Here is a 23,545-nt window from a genome sequence, read left to right on the forward strand (position 1 = left end):
TTTTCCCATCTTTGAAGGTGATCTCTTTCTATTAACAACCAATCGATTTTTCTGATAACCATAGGTAACGGCTGTGAACTTACCCTTTCAACACTTGTACGTAGCTTGAAACAAAAAAAACAACAAACATCTAGCTCACTATAGTTAATACATCATTACGAATTATTTATTAGCCCACAAGTAAAGATTTGTATATTATCTTGGTTCCGATCATTTCATTTCATTACAAAGTAGGGTTCGATTTAAAAAAAAAAACAATAGAAGCAATAGTCCATTACATCCGCTTACAAAAACAACAATCGATTGTACCGTAGCATCTAGCACTAACGAAGTTATAAAAAGAAGTCGATGCGTTTGTACTCTTGATTGATTTAGTGTTGGTTAAACGTTTCATAATGCCACATAAGCACAAGCTACAGTGAAACATTGTATTTAAACATTGTACGTGTAAATAAGAGGACTGTGGGAAACAGAATGTCGATGGCATTGCATAAGAACAGCTCGTGGGACGTGGATTTCATAGGGAAATATTGTTTCGCAGCAGGTAACAACATTTATATATGAAAATATGTGTATGAGATAAGCGCGCGCGTGAGTTCGCTAACTATTCGCTAAGCACTGACTAATTAATTCAATTTGATCCATTCAACCATATTGCTTCTCAAACGTTTGCTTTCGGTAGCAACTGTTGCATTTCTTCGGCCAGCCTTGCTCGCCTCGATGCCACCGATATGAGGAGAACTTTTTTGCTCGGTCCCGATGAGCCAAACATTTTCTTTAGCGCATTTTTGCCGTCCTTGTTGCGCAGCAGCATTTCCACTCCGTCGTTTAACGTCGAAATGCTCAGGATTTCCGTCCATTTATGCGTCCACTCAGACTGCAGCAAAAAGGAAAAGAAAGCATTATTGCATGAATTGTAGACAATCAACGATGTGCGATTCACCTACCTGCCATCCACCAAACATTTCGCTCTTAGTAGCATATATGATGCGGCTATCCGTCAGCACTACGACATCCTTATTGTCAACAATTACTTCGTAGTAGGCGTACGCGTCCGTGGCAGCAAATTTCCCTTTGTCAATTTCCCTGTTTGAACGAGACCAAGTGATGAGCAACACCATTCCACACCGTTGCGCTAGGTCATTTTTACCTCAGTAATTTGCATCCCTCAGCTTCCTTTCTGTTGTATGGACGGACGATACCATCTTTGTGCAAATATCGTGGAGGTCTCAAACGTATAGCTTCATCCGACAGTTCCGTCGCACGTTTGACAGCATCGAAGCTCCCACTCGCGAAATCGGTGACACCGGCGATAGGTCGAGCCACCAGTCCAACGGCACCTTTGCCCAGACCCTTGAAGAATCCCTCCACTCCTTCCTCCTTGGCACCACTGATGGGTTTGGTGAACACTCCCGTCACACCATCAAACACACCCATGACCAGTCCTTTTCCACTGCGAGCAATGCCCTCCTGCAGACTGGCTGGTTTTTTATTCATCGCATCACGCCGTTTTTTCTGGAAGTCATCATCGAACGTCAGCGCCGCCAGACCCTTGCCCATGGCACCCGTAATCCTAAAAATAAAAAAAAAATAGCTTATTGAAACGCACAGCCGTTTTGCTCTGAAGAATTGCAACCGAAACGACACGTACTTTGAAACAGCTCCAGCCGCTCCCCCAACTGTGTGACCAAACAAGGACCTTACGCCAAGCACGAGACCTTCGGCAAACTCTCCCGGACCTTGGATGGCACCCTGGAACGGTTCGTAAAACAAATCCTCCACGCCCTTTGTAAATCCTACCACCAAACCGTACGGATTACCGATCACATCCAGCCCCAACACCAGCACATACAACTGCTTCACTGCCTGGCCACTGTAGTGTGTGACACACTCGGACACGAGCTGGCGTTGGGTCAGGAACTGGTATTCCCGCTCAAAGAATGCCAAACGGAACACCACGTCGTTGATATCGGTTAACGTAACGCCAACACCCTGCAAAATGGTCGACAGGATGCCAGGCAACGCCTTAGACTCGGAACCCGCCATCGAAAAGCTAACGTGTATTTTGAGCGGTCCCAGGTGCAGATTATCGTAGAAATTTTTCACTTCCTGCTGCGATTGTATGGCCACGTGGGCGTGAAGCGGTTGCGTTTGAAGCTTGAGATCCTCGGCAAACAGACGTTTCTATGGAGGAGCAAACAAAATAAGGAACAGTTAATGCAGGAAACCGGTGTGTACAGCAAAATAGCAACATACCGCATCAGCTTCGGTGATTTCCGTGCTAATCATTTCAAAGATCTCGTTGATGAACAGTAAATCAACCTTGACGTGGAACTCTTGCATCAACACCCGCAGGTACTTGAACTGCTTAACGTTCGAGTGTGGAATAATGCGCTGCACCATACTCATCTCGACAAACGGCTTAAACTCGGTCGTTGCAGCCACGCTCTTAGGCGGTGGAACCGGGGCCAAGACCACCGGGAAAATACAGTCCACCAGCTGGTTGTCGATCTGAATGCGATTAACCTTCGCGTGGAACTGCAGCTGATGGCTGGACGATTTGATTTCCACCCACAAGCCCGGATAGAAGGTACGCTTCACAGTGCGATCGGTCGACTTGCGGATGATCATGTTTTGGAACTCAATTTCACACTTCCTTTCGCTATCCAGCCAGTAGCGTTTGTTCGCCCCCGTTCCGATTTCCTGATCGCGCAAGTATTGCTGGTACTGATGTTCCATGTTGAGCGTTTCCTGAATCTTCATCTGCCGGAACCGTCCGGAGCGTTTCTGTTCCTCCCAAATGACGCCGGAACTAGCGATACCGATGTACATCAAATCGATCGGTTTGGCGTTGTTGACCAACGACAATCCGATGCCGTGAATTTCCAGCTTTACCTCTTGGGTCACCTGATCCAATCGACTGGCACTGTGGACACCATACGCTATGCTGCAGTTGTCCGTGATGAGCAACACACGCTGGGTACCGTTCAGGAACGACACCCAATAGACCACATTGTCGGTTCGCGTTTTGAACTCACTAATACCATCTCGTCGAAGATCATTCTCGATCGCCTGGCTCTTGGAGCCGCTTTCCCACAGTATTTTGCGCTCGCCGGCTGGATCAACCCACGTGTGCAACACCATTTCCTGTGGCTCCAGTCTTTTTTCGTTAATATCACCCTTTTCCTTAAACGTGAAAAGTTCCCCGGTATTGTTCATCAGCAGGGCAGGCGCGTCGCCGGGATAATAGCCAGTGAAGGTGATGTATATTGCACCCTCAGTGACGTGCACGTCCACGTTGATGCCTCCATATTGATTCCGCAGCTGCAGTAACGTACACTGCACGACGGTGTACATGAACGGAGCCGTCACCTCGGGTGAATCGCAACTTTTCACCTTCAACATTCGGTTGTCCTCCGTCTTTGGCCACAACGGGATGCAATCGTTTACTCGCACCCTTGTCCAAGGATCACCCGGTCGCAGATGCTCCTGCACTTCGACGTCGAAACTGGCCCGATTGATTAGCACGAAGTATGGCATAAACACAATCTGCTTGGTGAGCGAATTATGCGTCAGCGTATTATTTACTCCGATCTGGTAGATCATGTTGTTAGCCTGGCACTGCACCACTCCGCTTGATCCGGCCACATCCAGCGAAAACTTGTCACTCCACTCTCCGGTGTCGACACGAATGGCGGCTTTCTTTTTGCCGAAAAACACCTTCTCGCGGAAGGAAAACAATATCGGACCTTCGTACTCTGGGGGATGATAGAGAATGTTGGTATTCTCGTCGTTGGCCTGCACAGGAAATGGTAAAAGACGGCATTATAAATCCGATCGTTAGCATGCTAAACGTATCTAGTTATTACCACGATAACAAAACACCTTCAACATATTTTCGGAGCAGGCTAAACACATAACAACATTAACATAACAGCAAAAACATTGAGAACAAAAAATGCTGCAGTTAAAACCAGAGGTGCGATTTGGAATCAATTAACAATGAATACAAAACACCACCCGCCCAGCAAGCATGATGTTCCCTTACCCCTATTCTTTCTTGGGTATAAATAGGTTAACAGTTAAACAACATTAGATCAAGCAAAATATCCAATCGGGGGAGAGCAACATATAAAAAAGGGATGAGGTGTAAATTTATGTTTACATTTTCTTCAGAGCGAAAATAAACCGTCACCAAGTATAATTGTTGGTTCTAGCGTGCTCAATGACTTCTCGAGTCCACTAAGCTCTTTCCTAAAGAAATATGCATTTAGATGATAATTATCAGTAACAAAATACACCAATCATTTTTACTTGAATTTTGTGTGTTTGAAATGCATAACCTAATGATCAAAATGTATTATAGACTATATTTGCTTGTGCATTCTAGCATAGAGATAAACGAAAAATAAAAACCTACTTTTCTCTCGGAAACACAATTGCTTAATAATTTCCTAAGCATCGGACACACATATTTTGAAGGAAGCTGCAAGCAATTGCAATTGAAGAATGTGAGTTTTTATTAGATATTTGGTAATATTTTTGGAAAGGCATTCTGTCCCGCAAGAAATAGAAGCACATAACTGAGGCAAATAGCAACATCAAACTAGCAGAATAAAATGTATTCAAATTAATCGTTATAAAACGAGCCAACCGAGGTGTAACCAATATACGTGTGCTTTGGTATGGTATGTATAATATTTACAAAACTATCCATGCTTTACATAATGTTTTAATCATCAAACTAAAACATGAGGAATCGATTAGTCCATATAATGGTCAGTCTGGTTTCTAAAAACAAATATTAGTTCTAGTTCGAGTCGTTCCCGCCTCTTTTAGCCAATGAGCTTCAACAAGACTATAATTCTCTGAAACAGCAAGAACAACTTAGATACGAAACAGAGAGTGAACCAGTAAACACACTAGAACATTAACCGACATAAATGAAAAAAAATTGATAAGCTCTCCTATACCATGTAGCAATAGATTGTAAAAAGATTGTAAAGAAGTTCAGAAATGAGTTAATGCGGAAAGAGATACCTTGTAAGTGGTTTTACCGGCTAATTCTTTCTTCTCCGTTTTGCTGGATTTCTGTTTCGAGGCGCAGACACACAGGGGCAGACGAGCGCAAGATTTTCGTATGTTTTTCATCATGATTTCGACAATAACGATCGTCATCGACGAGGGTTTGAGATTTACGAAGAATTCAAAATAGGAACGTCACCAAGCACAAATGTCGGGGATACACAACACAGGCAAATAATCAAATATTTACGGACACGAACAGAGAAAGGCAATTGAACGAGACGAACAAAATACAGTGGAAAATGAAACGAAACAAAAATACACGTTGAAACAATTACCATTCACCGCGCAAAATTGTGAAAGGGAAAAAGGGATGTAATAACAAATAAATTTATCAAAACATTTACGATGACCGTGATGGTAATAGAAAATACATAGTATCCATACATAGAGAAAAGAAACGAATAGAGAAGAGAGATAAAATTTCATTTCAATATGTGTGGAACATTAAACGGCTGTCGAATATAGTGGAGTTTATGTAAGGCAAATAATGAGTCGCTACTAATATATGCTAAAATTCAATTTTAAACAAACACAGCTCAACTCCTCAACTCATATGATTGCGTTTTTATAAGACAAAAACGAATGAGCAGATTCAAAACTTTACAATAAAGTGCCATTTGCAGAATATCTTCCGAAAACATTAGATTTCAAAATAAGTTGTTCAAAGCTTTCATAACAACGTACCCTAGCAAATACGAATCTAACGAAGAGATGTTTGGTGCGTCAAAATTATAAAATTTCAAATCAATACAAATTCTTTGTGTAGCATTATGTCTAAGATACTTACCCGATAGCTTAGCATTAATCCTGTTTTATTCAGCATCCAAAACGGACAGTACACAATTAAGGTCAAGCCATCGGAACGATTTTCATACCTAAAAAACAAAATCATCAATCAATGAATAGCCAAACATTTACAGCTTGCCTTACGAACTACTTACTTAACACCTAGTTGCAATGACATCACTTCGACTGAATCATACGCATTAAAAGTCCATACTCCAAACTCAGGCGGTTGAGCAGGAATGTCTGTAGTACACGACCAGTCCTTATCTAGATAATCTACCAGCTGGAAAAAATAATTATATTAAATGTATTATCACAATTATGGAACCATGCAAATTTGTATATCCTGCATTGATTTGCTTACCCGTGCCACAATGTAAGACGTTTCTGTTGTTGATCTTGCGGATGTTTTTACGGTCGGAAGGTGAAGTAATTCCCCAGGACGCAATAGTTTTTCTCCATAGTCTAAGTAATCTTCTCCCGCAACGGTCGAGGCGTTCGAGATACTCTCATTACTGGTTACCAGACCCGTATCCATTTCCCGGCGCACAGAACAGCCGGCTACGGATATGGTTAGCCCGATAGGCAATGCATTACGGAGCATAAATGGTGGTCGCAGATGAATTTCGTAGCATGCACTCATCATAGTATGGTTGGACGTAATTTCATAAAACACATCCTGCCGTTGCCGTACGGCCTGCAATATTTACGACAGATTTGAGATGTACTGGAACAATGGAAAGGTGCTACTCAATGTATACTTACGTTTATATAGAACGGTTCAAACGTTTTTATTGGATCGCACTGCAGGGCTTTCATCAGCTCTAGATTGTTTGGAGACTCTTTCCAGCTAATGCCCTGTGCAGATGTGTGATAACCTTTGATCGAAAAGTGCAAATCTTTCGAATCATTGTATAAGTAGTAGAGCGGAACATTAAGATATCCACCAGCTCGTACTTCACCGACATGATACTTTTCATGGTTAATAAACTGGAATACATCGATTGGCACCGTAAAGTGATTGTACACTTGCACAATGCTACGCAGAACTAATACCGTGCAACCGTGCTCGATTTTCACCTCGGAAATAATTCCCCACGGATCTTGTCCCGTACTCCGAAACAGAGGAAAGTATCGCTTGTCCGATTTGTACACCGGAAGCGTCAGTTCCTTGTCCGTATCACCGACAATCACTTTTACAAACATGCTGGTATCCTTACCATCCAGCACCGTGAGGATCGTGTTTCGTTCAGCGCTGTGCTGCTTTGGTTGCAGTTGCAACCGACCATTTGGCATCACGATACAGCTACTTACCGTCTCTGCATCGTCAGTAGACTGTTCGAACGCAATCAACTCATCAAAGTGTGACGAACTGAGATGCGAACGGTGGATATGGAAATTACTGGTCACAAAGTTTACCTTCACATCCTGCCCAGTATCATTTCGCATCAAGTACGGTGCTTGAAATTCCGATTTTATTATACCGTCTCGTTTAATAGCTTCGGAAAAAGCTTTGCCGAGGTTTTGCACAACATCGAGGCACGTCTTGGTTACTGTCATTTCCAGACTATCTTTCGAAGCGATATGCATTCGCGTGGTTGGTTCCCGTGTTCGATCCTCATGATGTCCCACTTCCATGTCGAAAGTTAGCTCCCAAGGAATATTCGTAGTCTGTCCATATGGTTGCTCCACCACGTTTGGTTCAATTACGTATTCCCAGAGAGCAAGCGCCTGATTATAGTAGGACATACTTAATCGCAGCGAGCTGGTTATTCTCATATCCGAGCTCCAATTGTCCACCGAGCCTTCCAAACTTGTTTTAATATAGAGCATCGGGATCGTGCTCGTACCAATTCCTGTTTCCACAATCAGCGATATGCAAGGTATGTCGATCATGCATTTTTCCTCCTTAATTTCAACGATACGCATCGATTCTAGACTTAACGCATCCTCAGCAACATCTGTCTGAATAAACCAATATTGTTCGGGATCAAACTGCTTTGGAGTCCACAAGTCGTTATAGTCAGTGCTAGTATTTTCTTCGCTTAATTTAGACTGTTCCTTGGCGGTCAATGTCTGTAGCGCATTGTTCATCAACTCGATAACGGCTGGCGATACAGATAGTTCGATTTCGGTAGAATTGATGCTCAAATGTAAACCGAGTCCTTCCGGAGTCGACCCGTTTAAGCTAATTGAACACGGTCGAACAACATAGTGTTTGGTTGTATTGCGCCTTTCGGGATTGAATTCTGCATAATACAAACAGAGATCTTTCAATTCTCCCTTGATAATTTGCCGCTCTCCAATAAGTCGAACGTTCAGCGATATTTCATTGTTGAGAATCAATGCGTAACAGTCGATGTCGTCCATCTTTTCTACTAGGATGATGTCCGGTTGTTCAATTTTTAAAATTAGTGTAATCTGGCCGGTCTCTTGCTGCTGGTTGGTTGTCGCCATAGTCGTGCTAGCACGCCGTAACCGTTCTGTCTGCTCTACTTCGGCTACTTGCATTGCCTTTTGTTCCGTCAACTCTTCCGGCTGAAGAAACTGTTGCAATTTCAGCAGAAAATCCACCGAAAGGATCAGGTTAAAACTGGAAACTTTCACATCCGCGAACATATCATTTTCCTTCATGTTGAAGGTAATGTTAATCATCGATCGTAAGGGAGTAACCATCGATGATTCTGATTCTTGTTTTCCATCAGAAACGCTTGAAATCTCCATAAATGATTCATTTGAGCGACGCTCCATTAGTCTGGTAAGCATGTTTTCGCGATTTGGTCGAATATCGTCCAGCCGAATATCACAAAGAACTATCGCTGTGTTTAGACTACCGTCAGTTAGCTTTCTACCTTGCAAGGATAAATAAAACACTTCAAAGCCCGCCAATCCTTGATCCGGAGCTATGAATAAAAATATTGTTGGTAAAAAACATTTGGAAATCAGCAGTATGATGAATAAACGGAATGCGAGCCGAAAAATATTTACCAGTGAAGAGTTTTATGTTGATACTATCCACTTGGAAGCTGAATTTAAGAAACGTGTCAATCTTTACCGGTTCCGATTTCTTTTCTGACGAAGTGTTTTCTGCCGTTTTCAGTTGACCAACATCTACACCAAATGGTTTAGCCGTTGCTTTTTTAGCCACTGCTGACCAATTTGGTTTTGCTAACGAAAGTAAATACAATCAAAACAATGAATTAGAAATAACCAAATCAACGGGAATTGGTCAAATGCGAATTGCAGGACTCTCAATGGGAATTGCACGTAAATTTTTGTATGTTCATCTAATTATATTAAATGATGTATGCCAATATCAATATCACAAATGATGTCCATTCCACGATCAAGCATAATATCATATATAGCTTACCCTCAGGTAAAAAGTTAATATCAGCAGTTGTAGTAGCAGGATTACTGTAGCACACTGCATACATGGGTAGGCGGTAGGCAAATTCACGATGCAAGTATATTGGCGTTTTAACACACACGATCACAACGAAAAACAATAGCGACGAACATATAAAGTACAAATATAGTATTTCAAATGTTTATGGTACAAAGTAAGGTGCAACACTTAGCACGGTGTATGCGAGAAGCAAGAGAAACCATTGAGTAAAGCATATTTTATAAAGAAAAAAAAGAAAAATATTTCAGATGAATGATTAATTGAATTTTTTTTATCTAATGATTTGCATTGATAATTAACGATGTTTTCTTTTTTGAAGTTCAACCAATATTTAAATTGAATGTAAAAGGTTAATAGATAATTTTAAAAGGGTTAAGACTCTGAGCAATACAATAGCAGTAATATGATTAAAAAGCAGTTGCATGAATCTCTACAAATGACAGGAAATAATAAAAGCTAAACATAGTGCATAGCAGAATTGCATGAGGCATTAAGGCATTAACTATTCCTTGATCATGAGGTGTGAGAGCTATCTACTACCGTTACGTGGTTACGCAAAACATACGTTACAAAGAAAGTAGAAATGTAGAACTATAAAATAATGCACATACCATGAGGGCTCGTGGGGGATTTTTCAATTTTTATCGGCTTTTTAAATTCGTCTTGTCCTTCTGTCATATTCTTAGACAATATCTGCATTATAATGCTATAGTCAGTGGCTATGAAATTGAGCTAAAAATATAATAGAGAGCAAATATAGTTAATGTTCATGAGCATTGTTGCATTGAGTTACAAATGTTTAACATTCATACCTCAACTGCTTTAAGACGACCCGAGATATCCATATCTGGGTGGTCACGGTACCACCCGGAGGAGAGATTACGCTTCATCACCAACGTAAAACTTGTCGGACTTAGTACGGCCCCTTGATCCGGAACAACTCCGTAGCTAACATCCTCAGACCCATATCGTGAAAAAGATTCGCCAATCGATTCCGCATGGAAAACTTCAACCTTGGCCAGTTTCATATCTTTGAGCTCTATCTTCATTTCATCGATAACCGCAGGACCATGCTGATTATCGGTTGGAACGTCACGCAAGTTGTTGGTAATGCTTAGATGGCCGAAATCCATTGCGACCGCCTTTAAGCTGTTTGAGTCAACGGGTATAATGATGATAGGAGCCTTCACCTTGATGTTTATCTTCATTCGAGTGGCTTGTGTGTATGCTTCGACGACATTGTTTTTCGCGGCTTCTGCTGCAGCAGCACTTGCGTCCTTGATTCGCTGCTGTGCTGCCTGGAAGTTGTCCAGGAATGCCAACACTGACGTGACGAACCAGTTTAAGAATACGATTCTAGCACATCCCATCACCACCTGAATTCGCATGTTGTCGGAATTGTAATCGGAAGTTGCGTCGAGATCAAACAAAATAACTTGCACATGTAGTGCATCATCACCGATGATGGATAATATTTTGCTGTGTATTGTAGCAGGATTCGTATCGGTCAGGACAATATCCTCCAACCGCAGTTTAATCTCCGTGTAAGAAGTTTTCATAATGACACTGCTGGTAAGATTTTTAACCTTTAAACGAAAAATGAAATCTTTGTTAGAGCGACGCACAATTTTGGTCGTTTTTCTTTTACTTTACGTTTCCAATCGGAATATAACATACCTCAAGCACAGCTAATGATCTCTTGTCATTTTGCAGCTCCACAGTTACGTCTTCTAGCTTTGCAATCACTCTGATCTTGATACTATCTACAATTGATTGACGTTTACGAGAAGCTGATATCAATAACATTTATCCAAAAGTTCCATATGTAACATAATTCATTTCATAAATTTTTGTATACGTATCAATGTAGAGGTGGTGGGTGTATTGTAGTCAGGAACATTTGAGAAAGGCGTTGGTTGTTGTTATCGGGATATATGATGATTACAAATCGCGTAACACACCACACAAACAAACACACAGGAAACGGTAAATATGCAGGCATGCATGCGTTGACCGATGGAAACGCCATAGATGTAACCATAAAAATGAATGGCAATCATAGAAAAGGAAAAAAAAGAGAAAAACAACTTATAATTTCAAACACTACATACTGTTACTGTTCTAGATTGTACACATTATGCGATAAAATGCTAGAAGTACGATTTCACAAACGAGCTTCGAGATTAAAATAAAAAAAAACCCTTCTTCTCAAGCAAAAGCTTCATGCTCGATGAAAACCTACGTTTTAAGGTACATGTTATACATAAGCTTTTTTCCTACAACGTTAATAATTTAATAACGTTTTAGGATTCGAATGTTGTAGAGGCTTGCCTGATGTTCAATTTCTAAAAAAGCCCACCTTGGCCGGGTAACTGTTCTAGGGCCAGATAAGCAAGTAAATAACAAATATCTTGAATTAAATCTGTATAGATAATGACCTACTTGAAGTCTAATCTTACGCCGAAACGAATCTTGAACACTATTGAACTACACTTCAAATTGTTACGACAGTAATAATAGCTCTACTCGATTGCGCTCAAATATCGATAAACAAGAAACATACAGCATAGTTAGCAAAATCAAACAAATCGTTTTACGCTCGGTTTTACCTTTATTGCTAGTGTTAGCAACAACGGCATCGTCTTCCATAATTGTTGGCAATCTTTCGCGGGCCGCATTCAGCAAAGCAGTTGCCGTACTCTCTTCCTCGTGAATTGTAGCAAAGTGGTCTTTTTGATTGTTAGCTCCTGATACAGAGTCTCGTTTTTTTGCAACTGCCTCCATTCGCACCTGAAAGTCGTTGGCAATGTGAATCAACTCATTCAGAGCGTCTTCGTGAAGCAATAACAGCAACGTCGAGAAATCTATAACCACTTCTTGTTCTACTGATTCATACTTTGTTGCAAACTCGGGGCTGTTCTTTTTACACTGAAAACAGGGAACAAATATATTTTTTTTTAATTATTTAGGGACGTCCAGGCCGTATTTTGAAATGGGAAAAATATAAAAAAATAAATGATTGTAATTAAAAATTAAGAATTCAAATAGAACTATAAAAAGATTGAACTACTTACGTTATTGTAATTCACACTAAACAAATAGTCGTCGTTGTTATCATACTTAGGAGTTTGAATCACATTCAATATACGTTCCTGCTCGTTACGCCACCGAAACTGATCCAGTGTAACTGCACCTAGCTTTAGCGCCACCTTCAGGTCGTACGTTCGTTGAACCATAGTCATCTCTAATTGCTTCACCTTGAAGGCAATTATTTTACGCTGGTTTGTTTCAACTGATTCGTACGGCATGCTGAAGGCGACACTTTTCTGTGGTGGAAATTCTTGCTCAACGGGAGATTGAGAAAATTCTTCAGTCGGAGTCGCAAAAACGTCCGAAGAGCTGCTTCCAGTTCCACCTCCGTTCATTTTGCAAATAGTCAGCGAACATTCTACGGTAAAAGCTACGTTAATCATGTTTGCATTAACAGACGGTCCACCTTAAAAGATACGTACCGTGTAACTCAAATTTAATTTCCATGTCTGTGAACTGTACCACATCACCATCGACAGTGTCGGAAGGATTTAGCACTTCAGGATGACGATGGATTTTCGGAAGTTTAACTTGCCGCTCATCTAGATACTTAAGCAACGACAGACTCGAACTGAATACGTTCGAGTCCTTTGCAATCGGTGCAGACTGCACCTGTTCGTTGCTTTCCGGAAGTGGAATGCTGCTCACAATTGACAGCACCTCCAGGACACGCTGCTCCGTTACGCAAATGTTCACCGATGGCAGCACACCAAATATTTTGCATTTTGGCAACCGCGGGTCATCATCAATAACGCACAAGTGTGCTGACACGCGAAACGAAGTTGGCTCTAGCAGATGCAGCTCGGTAACAGTATTCATCCTAAGCGATCCCTGCCAATCCTCGTCAAAAGTAGCTACGATCGCTTGCACGTCGCGAACTTCTAGTACAAACTTATCATAGCTTTGACGAATGATTTCCGATAGAATTTCCTCTTGTCCGACACCTTCACCATGCATCGTGTGTACGTCCCGTTGTTTTATGGGTCGTGGTTCAGTTTGGACCAGCAGTTTACCCAAACTGAGTACCAATACCGATTCACGATTGGAAAAAATGCCACCATGTGGAACTATAACGTAGCTAGGCATGATGTCAATGTTCAACTCCAGACGAGGATGTTTTGCGATCGCGTATTGCAAACCCGTTGCAGAACGTTCCTTGATGTTTACTAGCTTTTCCGCTGCTGCATCCGTTAACCTGTAGAAATGCAATTTTAAATGGAACGAAAAATACAATGCACAAGAAATGCGATTGAAAATGCTTACTGGGATATTGTTGCCGTGCGGGGAGTTTGGAACACTTTGGCCAGTTGGATAATGGTTTCAGCATCATACACAATTTGCAATGGTCTGGACGTGACCACTACCCGCTGATCACAAAGTTTATCTTCGGGATTTGTTTCAAAGGACACATCAAGCAACGTCTTGGAACCTTCAAGCTGAGATTTCACCATAATTGGGAGAATCTCTCCCTGACGAAGACCAGATATTGTCAGCTCTTGCATTTCTAACGATGCTCTGCAAAGACACAAATGGTCATTTAGTTTATGGTTTATTGGTGATAATAGAAATTACACTTACTTCATGGCAGCTGCAGATGGACGCTGTTGCACTCCGCAGACCACGTTCTTTAACTCCAACAGCATCACTCGCTCAAGAATGGATGCCTCCTTGTCCGACAGGTCCGATTTGATCGATACTTGCAATGAATTCAACTCGAATTGTAGTATTTGCGCTATGTAGTGTTCTGGCAGCTCCGTAGGCATATCATTTTCCTGATAGCCGATCGCTTGAAACAGCTTTGCCTTTTCTGCGGGGGTCATGGCCGCTTCAAATTGTTTCTCTACATGGCGGAATTGAAACGGTAAAGTTACGTTGATAATTTAAGTTAAATACTCGCTTGATACTTACTAATATCGCCTCCTGCAGATTGGTCCTCTTTTTTAGCTCCACCACCCCACCATGAGCTAAACCAACCGGCGGATTTCAGCTCTTCCGCCTGTCGTTTACCCTCCTTCTCAACCTCTAGGGCTACTTTCTGACGGATGACAACGATATTGTGGAGATCTAGGATCTTCTCATATTCCTCGCTACGACTTATCATTTCTGGTGTGATTTTCTTCGCCGTAAGTTGTTGGCGGTAAGCTTCTTCATACCGCCGCAAGTTCTGCCGGTGTCGCAGCATGTTTTCCCAAGACCAGTTGTTCCGTCGGCGTCGTACCTCTGTCTCCAAGATGCACGAGTAAGCAAAGTACCACCATTCCTTATAGTTTCCCTTATATCCGAACCCATACGGTCGATACTTTCGATAAGGCATCGCACGCATCATACGTCCGAATGCTTCAACCAGTTGCATCGTGTTCTGAAACTGCACGTGCGTGATGCCGATTGCCAGCGTTTCCATGCAGAGCTTCAACTTGATCTTTGGCGAAGTAAACGGGGTATCTCCCAGTTCCGGATTCGGTGTCATCTCGAGGCATGCTCCGGAACTGATTGGTCCAAATATGTAGTGATACTCAGAAGGTTGGCGTGTTTTGGACGCAATAGATTCCTCAAAAAGTGTTCTATAATGCGACGGATCTGAATACTGGAACAACTGCGTGTTACAGTTCATGTACACGGACAACATTTCTAACTGGGCAACCTTGAAGATTTTCGTTACAGAGTCAGAAACCAGTGTTTGCACCCAGTTCTCGTCTGTCGTGTGCACACTGAGATTGCTCAGTGTTACACCAAACGCAAACGGATGTCCGGTGGTGGTCGTATCCTCGTACCGGATATGGATATCGGATATTTTAATCTGAACATTGTTGACGATCTGTGTGGTGAGCTTTTCCGCGAACGATTTGTCGGCCACAGGGCCAACTTTCTCCTTCTCCTCTTCGATCTTCTTTGCCTGTTCGATTCGCAACAACTCGGCCTTTTTTGTTTCAAACGCATTTCGTTGCTCCTTTTCTTCGTTATACCGAACGTCAGTGTTTGGAACGGCCAGCACATACAACTTATCGATGATTGCTTCCACTGGTGCACTGTAGAGGTTTTTCCAAGGTATTTTCAACACGAGTTTTCCCAAATGACCGTACAGCGTCGTCACAGGCAAGTCGAGCTCTTTGAGAGCACTCTGCTTCAAAATGAGATTGTTGAGCACAACATCGCCTAAAAGAGAAATGGACTATGTAAGTAATATGAAGCCATATAATAATTTTTGTAACGTTTCATCAGGCAGCACCCTGAGTCGACTGAACCAACACAAGCCTTTGTGGTCAATTAGGAGCATAAACTTTAATGTAAATATTGGGAACATTTTATTTTGTTTGGATTACGCTTATTCACAACCGTCTAAATATAGTACGCTGAATAAAAACAGTCAGATTCAAAAATATGGAAAACGAGGTGTAGCGGGCAGATTTTTTACAATATGATTATATGCATAAAACAGCAAAAGTCCAGTAATAACAAGAAGGAATTTATCAATAAACTGTAGGCTAAAGGAACACATATTTTGCAATGTAGTCAAGGTAATTCAGAATTTCAAAAATGAATTTATAAATGAAAATAAAGTTCCAGATTTAAAGTTGGATAACATGCTATGTAATGTTTTCGGGAAAAAATTCTTCGATAGCTTCATTCAACTGCATAGTTCTAATACAAGTTGTTAAAATAAACAAATAATTAATTTTATGTTTAAAGAGTTAGAAGGATTAATCTACCTCTTATTTTCCCACTATCGCTATACTTTTAGCATTCATCCATTTAAAATAAAATAAAAAACATTTTATATTTCATTTCATTACGAATGTGTCACAGGCTATATTTACAAGGCTACCAGACATACCCCTTATATGAAAATAAATAAGCAATAATGTTAAACAAATAAAAATGGACATACTCAGAAAAACAAAGAGCTGTGATTCTGACCATATTTGCAAACCCACTTTTATCACATTATATCACACGGTGAGCGTACATTTCTCAATCGGTGCAAATCAACGACCTCCAATAACTATCACTTTCATTTACGATAAAGCTGTGTACGATTGTTAGTTCACGCTGCACCTCTGCAACCCCGATTGATTTTTCGGTTTTCTTAGCTTTGAAAAAAAAATCCAACAATACCCTGTATTTGCAACAGACGGGTGTCATAAAGGAGACATGTTTTATGCAAAGCGCCGCATGCTGATCACGTTTTACCCATCGCTAAGCAACGAGAGCAGGGCAACCCGAGACGAATGCAAAAAAGAGTCAACGCCATATTGCACTGCAAAGTGTTGAAATGCGCGCATTTGTGCGACATACTTAGGCATGCATCTGCTTACAATCTGATCCGTTTTCGCGGCAACATACCATACACGTGTGTGCAAAGTTGCTTACCTCCCCAGATGCCGATTTTCAGCTGCTTCTTGTCCAAGTTCTCGACGTACTCGCCGACGAAGCGGTTAAGCACGTCGGCGACAATGCTTTCGAACACCATGTTTGCTGGCCTCTTGTGAGATTGTCGTACTTACTGGGACTCTTTTCGTTATTTTGCAACTCGCGGTTTCCGAACTGTACCAATGGTGAAACGCAACGCCGTCGCAGTATTGCGCACAAGTTTATCGGTTTGTTATTCGGCGTTTTTTCTATTTTCAGTTGCACTACTACCTTATCGCAAAACACTACCGAACGAACGAATTGTTGTTTCCTTTCGAGGGTTAAAAGGTTCGGTCTTTAAAAAGAACTCACACTACCAGTGGTTACTGTTCACACAACTGGGCGGTATGTATTTTACGGGATGCTTTTACACTGTTATCATCATCCAGCCAGCGAACGCATGGCTACGTAGGCCCCCATCTCCTATTACCGCATGCAATCGAAGGACGGAACATCAACTGCACACCCATCAACGGGAATGGTCGAACGCACAAACAAGTATTTGTCACCTTTACTAAGTATCACTTCTGTAGCTGGCACTGGGTTGGTGTTTTTTCAGCTCGCTCGGTAGCGATGACATCATGCTTTTCCCCTCCTGCTTTTCACTCCGGATTTCGTTTTGTAGTTGACTGATTTTCCATCGTAACCTTCGCCTGCTAGATGGGAAGTTTTCCTTCGCACGCGATATTGTTTTCTTTACTCCACCACACTGGCCACGGGCATTCAGCGGCTAAACAGGAATGATACCGTCTGTGGTTGGGGATTAACGTCCCCAAACCACGAAGCCCCTTTGGCGCTTTACTTTTCCGAGCTCCGTGAGTCACATGAAAGATTTTAATCTACACAAAGTAACAAAAAAACTTTGCAATCTGATCGGATTTACAGCGGAGAGTTTACAAGTGCGCACTAGCGCGCAGTCCATGTGTTTCTAGCATTTTACAGACAGTGACAGGGCTGTCAAGTTGCGCGGCGAATGCGTGGAGCCGAACTCGACACGAACGGATCCGATGGTTTGTTGATGGGCGCTTCGGCCAATCAGCTGGTGGAGATTTTTGTAAACAAACCTGCTGAGCGTGTGCGAATGGTGTTTTTTTTTCACCACGTCACTGTGCCGTTCTATTTGACAGTATTACTTCTCAAAAAGGCTGCATACCGCTGAACGCTCTATTTCTTTTGTTTGCCCCACTGGGTATTTAATGAAAAAAATCGTTTGGAACAGAAATATTTCATTTATTTTCAGTCTTTAAGAAAGCAAATGTAATCCGAGTACATAATGGTAATTCAATGCATTTCAACACGACGAACCTAGCTAACCTTAAGTTGCTTCCGCTCTAGCGATTCACCGCCTAGCTGCGCCGGTAGACTCACAATTCATCCCGATTGTGTTTGCCCTTGTACTCTTTATTCTCAATCGAGACGTGAAGGCATCGTTCCTGTTCCACCAGAAAGTCCTTTGCCTCCCAGGCCTGAGTACCGTCTTTAAACATAAAGATAGCCCGATTATCATCGATCAAGTAGCGCTCGGCCTGTATGTGGTTGTTCCACAAGCTCGTCTGCCACAGCTTAGTTATTTCTTCCGTTTCTTCACGCGTCGGGTTGCCATTAACTGAAACGAAAGACATCAGGGTGCGGCCTTTTTTCGACAATTTTAGAATGTTTTCAGGGTCAGAAGTGTCCACGTTGGCCATATCAATCGACGGTGGTGGTCTCAAATGCTCTGGCAATTCGTCCGGTTCTAGCGGTTCTTCGTCTTCCTGCATATTGGATGACGAAAAAACAAGATTATTACTATTCCTGTTAGCACTTTCCTGACGGCTTGCGTGTTTACTAACCTCCCACTGCTCCAGCAGGCGTTCCATGTCGGCGTCATTGAAATCGCGTATGTCTTTTTTCGCCCATGATGGCTTTTCAGTGTCTTTATACTTTTTCGCCAGAGATGAACTACTTATTAGAATGCAAATAACAATACAAACAAGAAACGATTTCATCCTTAACTGGAATGTAGAAAAAAATGCGTAACCAGCGGAGCGTCTCCAGTAATGTTTTACCAGAAGTGTGTTATGATAAAGAAAGGCGGAAAAAGTCTCTGTTCTGACAATTCAATACAGAATAACGCAGTAGTTATCTCTTTCAAGCACGCATAACGTTGCTGTTATACGGATGACGGACGGACCAATGGCACAGGGTTGTATCCGTTTGCCCTTCAGTCGTATAACAGTTTGAGGAAAAGCAAGTGAAAAGTTGCAAAATCGTAATAAAGCCAAGTTAAAATTACTGACGAGCTGACAATTCCACACAGGTATTCCAAACTATGACGCATGTCCCGATCACTTCACTGTAACTTTATTGTTCATAAATGAAACACAATTACAAATATTTTACTTATTTGAGAAACGTTGGGTCGCGTTTGATTACTCTTATTAATCTTAACTGAATAAATTAGTGTCTAATGACTTCTTGATAAAACATGACGAGTATGAGCAGATACTTTGGTAATCCTGCCATATTGAGGTGTTTTCTGGGGAGTTTACCTAAGATCGTTCAATTTCGATAAGGTATCTAACAATCATTTTCCGATATTGCTATAATGCTGATTATAAGGGATGCTATTCCGGGATCCATGTGGGGCGTAAAAGACAAAGGTTAGCTAATTATTGTATGTATAACAAAATAAGTAATTTTCCATACTCGCTAGGCACTGTAAATTTAGCGTAAATAACGAAGTAGCTGTCAATTCAACGAACTCACACTATTACGATAGCCTTGGCAGCCTCGGGGCAGCCTGAAAGTCAATGGCGTGGGGTCACTCCAGTCAACCATGCTGACTACATTTTGATCTGTGATAACGCGTGCCGGTGTTTGCGTTTACTCATGCTGTCAACTCAGTTCGATCGTACTGCAATATTTTTGGGTTTTCACCGCAAATAAGCGCTTTTTCGCATAAGATGTCCTCTCTGAAAGCTCGCATCGGTCCTTCGATTTTGAACGCAGATCTATCTCAGCTGCACGAAGAGTCCCAAAAATTACTCGACAATGGTGCGGATTACCTGCATCTTGACGTGATGGATGGCGCTTTCGTGCCAAATCTCACCTTTGGTCATCCAGTGGTCAAGTGCTTACGGAACAAAATCAAGGTAAGATACCAGCCAAACGAAGCTTTGTTGTTAGATAGCGAATAGCCAATAAAGAAATCCCGCTTGTTATGGAAATGTATTTCAGGATGCATTTTTTGAAACGCACATGATGGTGCAAAACCCGCAGCAGTGGATCGAACCAATGGCAGATGCCGGAGTTCAGCAGTACACGTTTCATATCGAACCGGTTATGAATTCGGTGACCGAGATCTGCCGAAAGGTGCGAGATGCCGGCATGAAGGTTGGTTTGGCCATCAAACCAGGCACGCCGGTGGATGCAGTTCAGCGGTACATTGACAATGCGGACATGGTTCTGGTGATGACTGTGGAGCCCGGTTTCGGAGGACAATCGTTCATGGCGGACATGATGCCGAAGGTGCAGTGGCTGCGAGAAAATTATCCTTCTTTGGATATTGAGGTGGACGGTGGCGTCGGACTTGGCACGATCGAGCAGTGTTCCAAGGCGGGAGCTAATATGATCGTCGCAGGAACCGCAATCATCCGAGCCGATGATCAAGCGACGGTTATTCGTAATCTTCGAAGCTCAGTTCAAAACGCTATTGAAGGAAAATAAAAAAATGATGTTTTTTGTAAGAATTTGAATCTGAAGCGAAATAAAACGAAGAATCTGTTGAAAACCTATTCAAGAACAACGACATGCTTGGACTCTCGCGATCGTAAAATGTTTTTTGGTATTAATTCCTTTGATTGCATTCTCACGATCAAGACAGTAATCGAGACACCCGAAGAGTTGTATATTATTTTTCTATTATTTTATTATATATTTAGTTTCTTATAAATTCCAGCCATTAGTTTACACAATTATATCATCATATTATTGATAATTACTTTTTATTTACTGTTTCCTTTCTGCTCTAGCAGCGCTTCGCATTCACTTTCGTTCGCTTGCTTTGACCACTATCCACTATCGACATTACACATGACGGTTTCGCGTTCGCGCGAATCTCTCATTCACTGCAACGTGGCGTTCGTCCTGTGGCGGCGAATCTCAGCTGTTGATTCGAGAGCAAGTGCCCTTAGCCAATGGTCGACACTTGCTGGTTTGCCTAATGTTTACCTGGAGCGACGTGCTACAAGGATTATGCTGGGTTCGCCCCATATTACTTCCTTCGTGCATTGAAATTGGGGGCCATCCCGATCTATGCGGCCATTGGGTTTTGGATCATATTTCATTGCGCACGCAATGCGCTCTTATTTCGACGCACAGACACACACATCACGGTGCCATTGTTATGCCGTCCTAGCCCGTCGTTAGGAATTTTTCAATTTTTTGCTTCTGTATAGCTCCTGTAAAGCATCTGCGAGTAAACTTTTGTATGCTTTTTTCTTCACGACTTTGAGGATTTGATTGCGTAAACATATGAAAAACGGCTTCGTGTGCATCTTTCTCGACTGGAAATCACGAAATGGTTTCCCACATTGGGGTATCTTATTTGGGTCCAGCGCCCCAAGGTTGCGGTTTTGCTGAGGCAACTCCCAACCCGCACAATTATTCATGTTCCTTTTTTTGTTCCTCTGCTTTCCCATTTTCCTGCCCCGTCGTACGCCGGCCGGGGGGAAGAAAAACGCATCGAATTGTTTCTATAGACGACAACGTTATGGCGTTGCCAGTTTGCTTCTTCAGGGCTGAATTTTTATACCTTTTTTTCTTCGCTTTTCGTTTCAAGTATAATTAAAAACATAAATATTTAATTTCATTTTGTGTTATATTTTATATCATAGATTATTATGAATGCGCGTGTTGGGTGTGTGTGTGTTTTTTTTTACCGTTTTCGTCTCTTTCCTGCCCTCACTTTCCTCTTGATGAATGTGATTAGGGATACTTTATTCATTTTCATGTTTCTTTCTAATCGGAAGAATTATTATTTGCATATGTTAGTCTCATCATCGTTCTGTTTCATCATCCTAGCTCTGGAATGAGATAGAGCAATGCACGTCGGTTGCTCCTGTTACGCTTTCCTGCAGCTCTTTTGCCTAGTGTTTTTTTCCGATTTGACCAATAAAAGCCGTCCGCGTAATATCGTCGCTAATTTTTTCTTTGTTTTCGCTCAATACTACAGGCTGCCACATTGCACACCGGGTCCGCGTGTTGTGCATTAGTAATCTTTTTTCTCTCTTTCACTTTTTTTTTAATTTCTTTTGCTATTAGAAAACTTTGACTGTTCAGAAAAGTTTACTACACCGGGGGGGTTTGATTGCGCGAAAGTGTGTGCCATGGCCTGCTTAGCCTTCGGCGCAACTTCAAGCCCTGAAGTTTCCTGATACTTGAAAAAGAAAACGATTTTGCCTAGCTCGTGAAAGTGAACCATTTTACTAGATTTTTGAACCCTTCTCAAGAGATTATTGAAAGCGTAAGCACAAGCGCACACATAACAAATTTAATGACATTCGTTGGACAGCACTCAGGACCGTGAAGTGTGACAATAAAAACAAAAGAGTTTGCACGTTATATCAAACTAATTTTAGTATTTAAACTGAATGCATGTCTGGCATGGTGGCGTTTCATCACAACACAACGGTTTGGCTATGAAAATTACGCACAAAGCGATTTACAATACATGTGTTAAGTGATTCGTTCGATAGAAGAAGGTTCAAAATACAAGGGACATAAAAATGGTTCCCTTTCATGCACCCTGGTGCGTGGAAAACGTACACCTTTCTCGCAGCAACAGCGGTAGTTGGGATCTTCAAATGTTGCACTGTTCGTTCGTGCCTTTACCCTGCCACTAGGTGGTTGGAAAAACATTACACACAATACTAGCTTCACAACTCGGACTCAGACGAGTCGAAGAGGACCACTGAAAGTTAATCAATTGGGCGAATTGATTATCTCTCATTCTGGTGATCGTCTCGAATCGCAGCCGCTTTTATTGTGAGATAAATGTTTTCTTTTGAATACAACCGCCTCGTTCATTATCCGATAACGAACGAAGAGCACAATCAATCTGCTGTGCTGGATGGTGGGCCATTTTTCCCGCATCCACTGGGTTTACTCATCCGTTTTATTGATCGTGCTCATTTGTTCTAGTGCCATCGTACTTCCAACAATGATGGCAGTAGACCAAATTCGAGCAGCTTCAATTAGATTTTTTCTTCTTCTTCTCGGTATTGTTAAGGTTCTCTAGTATTTGTTACATTTACTATGTTGGTTTTGTTGTTTTTTTTTCTGCCTAAAAACTTTGGTCACACCTACGGTGGCAATCATTTTGTTGTTTTATCTTTTCCATCTCAATTCTCCTCTACACCTTTTGTTTTGCGCCTAGCAAAATGATCGAATTAGTCTCTGCGTGTATATATACTTTTTTTCATTCGTTCAATTTTTCTTCATTGCATTTTTTTCTTCTCTTTCGCATCTTGATAAACGCTTGCAATTCGCTTCAATCTTCTTTAAGTCAGATTTACGTAATTTTAGTATCCAACAGAGTTCTGCAACTTTTTTGTTTCTTACTACATTATATTACTTTTGGTTTCTTTTGTTTTTGTTCGAGATATATGTAAGTTTCTTCAGAAGAAGCGGATGCCGTTCTCGCCTTTTCGTATTTTCTCTTTTACCATTTGCATGCCCTACACAATTTTATGCACATACGAGTATATGTACAGTGCATTCGCT

General features: G+C 41.7%; 3 protein-coding genes across 3 annotated transcripts; 1 reads left to right on the plus strand and 2 right to left on the minus strand.

The window, feature by feature from the left end:
• Positions 1-169: 169 nt before the first annotated feature.
• LOC128723063 (intermembrane lipid transfer protein Vps13) lies at positions 170-16,841 on the minus strand. Its single transcript, XM_053816770.1, has 21 exons — positions 16,742-16,841; positions 14,282-15,526; positions 13,952-14,213; positions 13,637-13,888; positions 12,796-13,568; positions 12,358-12,731; positions 11,893-12,211; positions 10,961-11,073; positions 10,096-10,869; positions 9,891-10,015; positions 9,248-9,291; positions 8,863-9,042; positions 6,640-8,777; positions 6,239-6,571; positions 6,030-6,157; positions 5,876-5,963; positions 2,257-3,798; positions 1,652-2,184; positions 1,151-1,573; positions 948-1,086; positions 170-877 (listed from the first exon to the last, which is right to left on the minus strand). Exons 1-21 carry the CDS (start codon positions 16,839-16,841, stop codon positions 662-664), a joined length of 10,101 nt encoding a protein of 3,366 aa, XP_053672745.1. The 3' UTR covers positions 170-661.
• A 1,207-nt stretch (positions 16,842-18,048) lies between these two features.
• LOC128725227 (LDLR chaperone boca) lies at positions 18,049-18,769 on the minus strand. Its single transcript, XM_053818951.1, has 2 exons — positions 18,613-18,769; positions 18,049-18,534 (listed from the first exon to the last, which is right to left on the minus strand). Exons 1-2 carry the CDS (start codon positions 18,766-18,768, stop codon positions 18,145-18,147), a joined length of 546 nt encoding a protein of 181 aa, XP_053674926.1. The 5' UTR covers position 18,769; the 3' UTR covers positions 18,049-18,144.
• Positions 18,770-19,697: 928 nt separating this feature from the next.
• On the plus strand, positions 19,698-20,550 carry LOC128725529 (ribulose-phosphate 3-epimerase). The gene is made up of 2 exons (XM_053819281.1): positions 19,698-19,914; positions 20,000-20,550. Exons 1-2 carry the CDS (start codon positions 19,726-19,728, stop codon positions 20,486-20,488), a joined length of 678 nt encoding a protein of 225 aa, XP_053675256.1. The 5' UTR covers positions 19,698-19,725; the 3' UTR covers positions 20,489-20,550.
• The last annotated feature ends 2,995 nt before the right edge of the window (positions 20,551-23,545 follow it).

This window comes from Anopheles nili, chromosome 3, assembly GCF_943737925.1.
Source record: "Anopheles nili chromosome 3, idAnoNiliSN_F5_01, whole genome shotgun sequence".
NCBI lineage: Eukaryota > Metazoa > Arthropoda > Insecta > Diptera > Culicidae > Anopheles > Anopheles nili.